Below are 9,281 nucleotides of genomic sequence, written 5' to 3'. Positions count from 1 at the left end.
AGCAGAGGTTACAGGCTGACATCATCAACAGCTGATTGACGGGGAATTGACAGCAGTCACCTGGAATGAGGACGTAGTCTCCCGGTACCCCTGATTGTGACAACATTCATTGCGGGACAATGATTTTTAAAGAATACTAATTGTAGTATGAATAGATTTAATAGATATTTTACATAGACTCACCACTGCCTAAATAGAACAGACTGGCAGTATTCATTCCCATCATCACCAAGTGTTTGCAGAGGCTGCTCAAAAAATCAATATGAGCTTACGGAAACAAAGACGTGCTTTTTTCCACTAACTATCAAACAGTATGAAGTGGAGAGGATGTCCTGATTTATGTTTATGAGGACCTCACACGGTCTTTTTAAAGGCACCTACAAAGAGTATGTCACACATAGTACGCAAAGGACAAAAGGAAAAGTGCAGAGAGCCATAATCATGGAAAATCATCAGACATCAGCATTAAGCGGCATCTTCGGGACTAACCCTTCCTCGTCAGCTGTTCTCGCTGCTGACATCTGAAAGTCTTTCTGCAGGACTGACTGCAACTCCTCAAATGAGCAGATGATCTGTTAGCTGTTTGACAACTACTCTTTCAAGGAAGAGTAGAGGAAGGTTGGAGATTGGCCTATAATTAGCTAAGACAGCTGGATCTAGGGATGGCGTTTTAAGTAAAGGTTTAACTACAGCCAGCCTGTGGTACATAGCGATTATTATTAGGACCTTCATAGTCCAGACCTCCAGGCAGGAAAAAACAGCCTCTTCATTTTGTTACTGAACTGAAGTCCCAGAAAACCTCAGGCGCTTCATGTCACATCTACATTATTATAATCTCAGGGGTACACCACTAACAATTATATTTACATTTTACTGGTCATACTTTTATGTGTGTTTGGGGATAACTGTACCTAAGTGCACAATTGCACAAGTGTTTGAGGATTGGGAGTGGGTGGATGAGCGGAGCCCAGGTTTGTTTCAGTATGCTCTTGTCCCAAAGCAAACGTGCTCTAGTTACACAATGACTTTGGTTTTTTCAAAATTTGTTTTTATTGCCTAAACCTAATATAAAGTTTTAAATGCCTACATATAACCAAGAGGTTTCATATCCTAAATCAAAGTCTAAAACGTTTGTCCAGAAACGGAAACCAGTAGATCAGAGATTGTGAGTGTCATGGGAGCAGGGAGCTTTCAGCATAAAGAGGAATTATTATCAGTCAGTGCTCCACAGGAATTACACATAAACATCTTTGTGCATGTTTTTCAAGGCGGTGGAAACCTGGGCAGCCCGACAACTGGGCCCATCATGGTCAAGGACCTGGGAATGAAGACTGTGCTCACCTTCACAATGATGGACGCCTGAACGACCAGCACTGCTCCATCAAAGAACGCTTCATCTGTCAGAAAGACAACCTGAGAGTCTGAACACACCTGCAGGCCTGACTCCGCCCACTTCAGATTATAAGGAACCTCTCCAATTAAAGCACTGGATAGAAAAACAATTAATAAATACAGCATAGCCTATTTAGAAACGCTCCACTTATCCAGTACAAACATACTTCAGACCACCTGTCTACCTGTCAACTGTCAAAATTCAATTTTAAAATTTAAGAGGTCCAGTCTTAGAACATTTCCTCAAATTTCCAGACTATGATAAAGTTCCACATTATTGTCAGAGGGGAAACATTGGAGTTGTAGCCAGAATTCAGTTTATTTGCTTTTAGCTTCAAAATAATCCTAATACACTGAAAATCTAAATAAATGAAGATCAGACTCTTGCTCATGTTGACAAAAGCCACATAATGTACATAATGAAACATCCCAAATGTTCTTTAGCAGACATGTAGCTGTGCATTCACTTTCACTGTGAACATGACGAGATGTCAGGTGTACTTTGTTCCATACAGGCATCCAATGAATCCTCCTATTGATCTTTTATATTGTTTCTCTAAAACACAAATGACATTCATTGAATCTTGCGATCATGATATTTTGTAAATCACACCTCATTTGTTTATATTTTTCTAGTATGATGGGTAACAGGTGCAATTGATTGAAACGTGTCAGGGAGGAAAGTGCAAGATCTCTAAGATGTGTTGCAGTGAGAAGTCATGACATACAATAAAAATGAGAACAAATCTGTGTCTGTCACTGCTTCTTTATCTTTATTGCCACCGCCACCCAGAAAATATTTGAATGATTATCCGTGAAATCTTTTTCATTGTCTTTTTGTTGCTTCTGTTGAGCCATCGCTTCTTCAAAAAGTCAAAGTCAGCTTTATTGTCAAAGACCATATCTACAGATCATACACAGGAATTTAAAATTGCAATGCTCCCATGGCCCTCAGTATACACTCAAACAATATAAAGATGAAAAGAAAATAAAATAAAAGTATACAAAACAATACAATACTGAACAATTATATAAACAGCAGTGTCCAACACAATCATAGCGATTGTGGCAAGTTTGTGCGAAAGTAGGCGTGGGACGGTCAGTGAAATAGCAATGGTGGTGGTTCAGAATTTTGTATGTCTGGGGGGTTCAGACTTGTAATGCATTTCACTTGTAATGCAGAGGACTTTCTGGCTTTGCACTCCGTACTCACCTGGACCTCTGCCTTCCCCCAAGCAATCTCCACCTGCAAGCACGTAAGGCAGCTCAAGGAAATTACTCTTGGATTAACTCGCAACTCTCTTTTGGGTCCCACTGATTGTCCTCTCCTCTGTTTCAGTGCCCTGGCTAGCCATAGTTTCCCCCGACCAGTCTCTGCACCCAGTCATCACAGTGAATTTGTCTTAATTTAACTACAGTCTTAGTCTCCTCTTCCTCAGACGTATAGTTTATGTTTCTTCTAAATAATAGTCTGAGTCTTCAGTTGCTAACAAGCGTTGTGAATAAAAATTCTTTTGGTGCACCGCACTTCAAGCCTCTGGTTTTGCATCTGCACTTGAGTCCATCCCATTTCCACGGGCCACTGTGCCATTACAGATGTTCTGGACGGAGGGAAGAGAAGTACCCACGATCTTCTCCACTGCTCTCACTACCTGCTGCACTGGGTCCTGTATGGCTCCTGCAGGACCCAGTGCAGGAGCCATACCACACGGTGATGCAGCTGGTGATGATACTCTCAACGGTACCTCTGTGCCTCTTTTACACGTCTGAAATTATTCAGGTATTTTCAGATGTTTGTCCTTTTTTCCATGAAAGTTTAGTTCTTTGTAGTTGTTGATGTAGATTATCTCAGTGTAGTAATCAGCTAACACACACACACACACACACACACACAAACACAGGTGGTGTTTTCCAGTGCAAAGTGCAGCTCGTGGCCAATGACCTGAGGCTCTGTGTTTGGACAGTTCGCCTGTTTGTTCATTGGGGACTGGATGAAGACGAAGTCAGACGCACGCCATTTCACACAGAGACAGACCCAGAGACCAGAAACGCCATGACGACTGAATACCATGACAATGTGGATGAAGGAATGAGCAATTTCTGGAACAAAGGTGTCTGTCTGTGTGTCCACCTGTCTGTGTGTCCACCTGTCTGTGTGTCCACCTGTCTGTGCGTTCTGTAAAATGAAAAACTCATGTCCTATTTGTCCGCAGAGCCTCGTACTGTCGATTTCTCCAGGTTCTCCAGGTACAGACGATGGCTCTTTCCTGCTCTGACGGCTACACTCCTCCTGATTCTGATCATAGCTCTGGGAGCCAGCAGTGAGTACACTCAGGACACAATAGGGCCAATAGGGTCACTATTCATCAAAATAGACACCTAAAACACAAGTGTGTAGATTTTCCTGTCTGGCCTGCAGTGCTGTTTATCCTTTTGGACTTTTCCAAGTGTGAGCTGCCCACTTTAGGAGAAATTGACTTTAGAGGTGTCTGGCTTCACTTCAGCCACAATATAGTGAAATGATGCTCAGGTTGTTGCTCTGAAGGTGTAAAACATTAGTTTGTGGGCAGTGACTGACCCCAAACCAGCATTTTCTTGTTTCTTTCATGAAACTCTTTTCTGTGTATTGTCTACCTTAATCAACCAAAAGACCGGAAACTTTCTCTCTCAGGAACTTTGTTCTCAGCTAGTTGACAGTTTCCTCCTGACTGTTGCAGGGATGTGCAGAGATGTTTAAAAGGGCGAATGCTCAAAGTTAAAAATCAGCATGAATAACAACAACCCACATTCATCAACAATATTGACTCACATCATACTATGTCACTGTCATCAGGTGGGGACAAGGCGTAGCCTATGTTTACCTGATGGGTACAGTGTTGCTGTTGAGGGTTTGCTGCTGCTCCTGATCTGAGACTGTAGACATTAAAAAGTCCATAGGAGAGATGGTAGCTGATTAAACAAGTGTTATGAGATAATGCAAAGTGCAAAGATTGATGACAGCGCTCAGAACCATAAGGCAACAAAACTGTGAGAAATAAATTAGACTCTGCTTGTGAATCACTCTTTGCCTCTCTTCCTCCTTCATCTCCTCATCTCATCTATCACTGTCCACTTTCTGTCCATCTGAGAACAAGGCACAACCTGCTATTCAGTTAAACTATTATTTAATTATCAACATTTAAACTCTTGCACCTAATCCATAATAAAGTAATGATATAAAAATGTTATAGAACCAGAACATTGTGTTTATTATTGTTTTTATACTTGAATACCTCTGCAATGCAAAACCTGCAGAGGTATTCAATGCAAAAAAGAGCACAGTTATTGTGACTGTGCTCTTTGTGATCCAGCTGCTGAGGGATCCACTGCCTTTAGTTTCACACAGCTCCTACTGTTTCCTCTCTCTCTCTCTCTCTCTCTCTCTATATATATATATATATATATATATATATATAGAGAGAGAGAGAGAGAGATACATATATAAATGCCAGTATCCAGGAGAAAGAATATGAAGTACTTCTTGTTGGTAATGATTTGAGGAAAATAGTCATTTATTTATAAAAATTTTTTTATGTCTGTGTGTTTGCAGACACGTCGACATGGAACCGGTTGTGGTCTGCAGAGAAAAGTGTTTCTAATCTGACTGAATCACTGAGGGACACACAGCAGCTCACCAAAGGTAGCTCAGATGTACTCATACTGCGTTACTCAATTGCTGTCCTTTCTACTTAACACTCTGTAATTTCCTGTTTTTCTGCAATAGATACAGCAAAAGAAGTTTTGTCAATGAAGTTTGCTCTGGAGAACAACAAGGACCAGCTGGCATCAGGTGGGAACTCTGCAGAGCAACACTGCATACACATCGACACTAGCAAGTAGTTTCATTAACTTACCTGTGCTTTGTGTGTGCAATCCATCAGTATCAGAGGCACTGAGGCAGCTCTCAGTCCTGGACGCTCTCCGCAGGACGGTCGCCGAACTCAAATGTTCTTTAGAACGCTTGGTCAACAACGGTACACAGCTCCTGTCTAATCCTGTTCCCTCTGCTTCATTTAATAAGGTGCTCAAGTTTAAGCTTTAGCAACACCTTTACTAAGAAGAAACCTGTGTATAATGTGCGTGTCATGGCCCCCAAGACGTACATTTTGCTTTCTAGGTTTTGCAAAGTTGCCTTGGTTCATTGGCCCCCAAGTCATTTATCTCTGAGTCTGAGGCATCTGATGAGCTCAGACTAACTTCAAGCACCTGCAGGCATTACTGGAAGGTTTAAACAGGTTCTTGAAGCTAAAAAAGAAAAGAAAAATTCATGTTTCTTTGTATAAACTGTAACAAGCTAAGGCAGAAAGGTTTTGTCTCTCTGGGGGGAGCGAGGTCTTATGAGGAAATTAGTAACTAAATCGTGTTATTTCCTAATTTAAGATTTGTACTAAGCTCTCCAATTGTTCCATTTGTTTATTATATTTATTTGTTATTATTTGTTTGGCCTTTTTTTTTTTAGAATTTTCTTAACCATGTGATTGTGTGCTTTCGTCCACTGATCTCTTTTGAAAAGGATGATGTTAATCTCATCATATTTCTTCACTAAAAATATGTTTTTCTAAAACTAGTTCTCACAGCGACTGTCTAACATCTCCCAGGACTGTCCCCTGTTAAAGAAGGTCTCCAATATCTAAAAGTGTATTTTTGAAATGACTCTTATAAAACATGGAAACCAGACACTCTCTGTCTGTCCGTCTGTCAGGCACGACAGCACACGGCTGTTGTCCTCTGAATTGGGATTCTTTCGGCACCAACTGCTACTTATTCAGCACCACGCCATTATCGTGGCACGATGCCAGAGACTGGTGTAATGGACACGAATCTCACTTGGTCATTCTTCTCACTGACGAGGAGTGGGTGAGTTGGCTGTCCCTCCCATCTGTTTGCACTGACACTCAACTTTGTGATGCAGCTTAAACACACTGTCACCTCAACAGGAGCTCTTTTCTGATGAGCTAATCAATAAAAGCCGAACTATAGCTCATGTATGTGAGCTATAGTCCCCCTTTTTTATTGAAACTGAAAATTTGAGTTTTCTCTCCTTCTGCCTTTAACAGGATTTTGTGATCCAGCGTAGCGCGGGCTCCTTGCGCTGGGTGGGTCTGACTGATGAAAGGACTGGGCGGTGGGAGTGGGTCAACCAGACACCCTACATCATGAACCGGAGGTAAGCTGTTACACTTTAAAAAAAAAACCCAAAAAAACGCTAATGGTATATGTGGTAGGACTCGACTTAAGCGGTCAAAGAAGTGCAGGAGACTGATGCTGTCCAGTGTAGCAAGTGATTTATTCACCATTCTGTGGCCCAACAATATTTACAAAGAAACAAATAAGAAACTCAACTCTATAATTAACTCAATTCAAATAAACATAACTGAACTTAAATCAACAGAAATTAAGGTCAAACTGCACACAGCTACACTGACCTGAACCTTTCTCCCCAAACACCTGAGTTAGTCTGCTTAAATAGTCCCCTTAATCAAACACTTTCTCCTCTGGACTATTCCATTCAGTAGGTAGGTAAGATGAACATGATCATATTCAATCCTCTACTACTCCTCTTGACTGGCAACATAAACTCTATGGTGTAATCAATACATATCATAACAGTAAATCTATTTCTTTATAAACCCTCTAAAATCAACTTTATTAAATTATAAGAATTCTTCCCCTCCTGCACTTGATCTCTTCCTGTGACCTCAGATGAACCCAGAAGGTATAAAGCAGGAAGTAGAACTACATTTCCTCCTTTTGCTTCTGGAAGACAGGTAGGTAAGGTAAGTCCTAAAAAAAATACCATTTAACAGTTGAAATAAAGAACATGTTAACTTAACAAACTTGTATGAATTGATTTAAACCAAGATGTTATATTATATAATCTGTAAAAGTGCAGAACATAAACAAACCCGGGATAGTAGATGTTTGCCTATTGCAGATTACATGTGAAATATGGTTAAATCAAAACAAGAATGTTAACTAAGAATGTAGACAAATGGTCTTCTCACCCACTTTGTCACAGTATACATGCGAGAAAATGAGGCGTTGTGTTTTTTGTTCTAAGTTCTAAGAGAACTTTTAGTGCTCCATAAGGCAGTGTTCTCTAACCTTTTGGAGCCATGGCACAGATTTCACATTATAAAACTCACAGCGCACCACCAAACAAATGTCACAAAAAAGATATTGATACATTTTCCTTGAGGACCAGGCATCGCGGAATTGGCTCGGTTTGTCCCCAGTATACCTTTTTTGCTTTCTTCTGACCAGTGCTCATGTTGTTGTTGTTGTTGTTTTGTTTGCTTTTTAGAAATTGGGCATATTTCTAATAGTTATTCTTGTTCATTTATAAACAGTTTTAGAAATAAAATAAATTTCTGCAAACATGAAATGTCATGAATCAATAATATCAGGACGGCATCAACAACATTTTCTATTTACATTAACGGCTTACCCTGTGTCAAAAAGTCATCACTCTCAGATATAGAGGTCACAGGTACTTGGTGGACCACGGGGGAAACAATAGAGTTTATGGAGTCAAACAGTAGATGTGTCCATCCCCAATATTTTGAACCTTAACAATATCCTAAATCAAAGTCTAAAACGTTTGTCCAGAAACGGTAACCAGTAGATCAGAGATTGTGAGTGTCATGGGAGCAGGGAGCTTTCAGCATAAAGAGGAATTATTATCAGTCAGTGCTCCACAGGAATTACACATAAACATCTTTGTGCATGTTTTTCAAGGCGGTGGAAACCTGGGCAGCCCGACAACTGGGCCCATCATGGTCTAGGACCTGGGAATGAAGACTGTGCTCACCTTCACAATGATGGACGCCTGAACGACCAGCACTGCTCCATCAAAGAACGCTTCATCTGTCAGAAAGACAACCTGAGAGTCTGAACACACCTGCAGGCCTGACTCCGCCCACTTCAGATTATAAGGAACCTCTCCAATTAAAGCACTGGATAGAAAAACAATAAGAACTTCTAATACAATCAGGAAATTCCACTCTGTGGACTTCCTCTTTTCATGTAGAGTTCTTTCAAAATATTCCAGAATTAATAAATGCAACATAGCCTATTTAGAAACAGTCCACGTATCCTATACAAACACTACTTCAGACCACCTTCTACTCTGTCAAGTGTCAAAATTCAATTTTAAAATTTAAGAGGTCCAGTCTTAGAACATTTCCTCAAATTTCCAGACTATGATAAAGTTCCACATTATTGTCAGAGGGGAAACATTGGAGTTGTAGCCAGAATTCAGTTTATTTGCTTTTAGCTTCAAAATAATCCTAATACACTGAAAATCTAAATAAATGAAGATCAGACTCTTGCTCATGTTGACAAAAGCCACATAATGTACATAATGAAACATCCCAAATGTTCTTTAGCAGACATGTAGCTGTGCATTCACTTTCACTGTGAACATGAAGAGATGTCAGGTGTACTTTGTTCCATACAGGCATCCAATGAATCCTCCTATTGATCTTTTATATTGTTTCTCTAAAACACAAATCACATTCATTGAATCTTGCGATCATGATATTTTGTAAATCACACCTCATTTGTTTATATTTTTCCTAGTATGATGGAGTAACAGAGTGCAAGTTGATTGAAACGTGTCAGGGAGGAAAGTGCAAGATCTCTAATTTTGACTGACTTGTTGTTCAGTCGAGACAGTCATGACATACACATAAAAATTGAGAACAAATCTGTGTCTGTCACTGCTTCTTTATCTTTATTGCCACTCGCGCACACCAGAAACATATTTGAAGTGATTATCTGTTCATCCGTCACTTTTCCTTTTACACGTCTGTCTTTTGAAGCTAGATCAGGTATTTTCAGATGTTTGT

At 40.2% G+C, this 9,281-nt stretch overlaps 2 protein-coding genes across 2 annotated transcripts in view; both read left to right on the top strand.

Annotated features, from left to right (window-relative positions):
* The window catches only part of LOC102304564 (asialoglycoprotein receptor 1), an 11,637-nt gene extending 9,507 nt beyond the window's left edge, over positions 1–2,130 (top strand). Inside the window, exon 11 of the mRNA XM_005949805.3 lies at positions 1,269–2,130. Coding sequence (XP_005949867.1) covers positions 1,269–1,425 — 157 coding nt within the window. The 3' untranslated portion in view covers positions 1,426–2,130. The remainder of the gene's footprint in view (positions 1–1,268) is intronic.
* Positions 2,131–3,359: 1,229 nt separating this feature from the next.
* On the top strand, positions 3,360–8,533 carry LOC106632470 (C-type lectin domain family 10 member A). Its single transcript, XM_042215184.1, has 8 exons — positions 3,360–3,503; positions 3,606–3,713; positions 4,982–5,071; positions 5,156–5,221; positions 5,313–5,405; positions 6,134–6,288; positions 6,489–6,598; positions 8,170–8,533. The coding sequence occupies exons 1-8, from the start codon at positions 3,446–3,448 to the stop codon at positions 8,324–8,326; spliced, it is 837 nt and encodes a 278-aa protein (XP_042071118.1). The 5' UTR covers positions 3,360–3,445; the 3' UTR covers positions 8,327–8,533.
* The last annotated feature ends 748 nt before the right edge of the window (positions 8,534–9,281 follow it).

Source organism: Haplochromis burtoni, unplaced genomic scaffold (assembly GCF_018398535.1).
Source record: "Haplochromis burtoni strain Fernald_Lab_line unplaced genomic scaffold, NCSU_Asbu1 Contig_675, whole genome shotgun sequence".
Lineage (NCBI taxonomy): Eukaryota > Metazoa > Chordata > Actinopteri > Cichliformes > Cichlidae > Haplochromis > Haplochromis burtoni.
This window is presented reverse-complemented; position numbering and strand designations above follow the sequence as displayed.

Excerpts from the sequence above, each read along its gene's own strand:
- LOC106632470 (XM_042215184.1), top strand. The coding sequence starts at position 3,446 with ATGACGACTGAATACCATGACAATGTGGATGAAGGAATGAGCAATTTC. Across the intron at positions 3,504-3,605 it reads GAGCAATTTCTGGAACAAAG|AGCCTCGTACTGTCGATTTC; the intron begins GTGTCTGTCTGT and ends ATTTGTCCGCAG. Across the intron at positions 5,406-6,133 it reads AGAACGCTTGGTCAACAACG|GCACGACAGCACACGGCTGT; the intron begins GTACACAGCTCC and ends TCCGTCTGTCAG.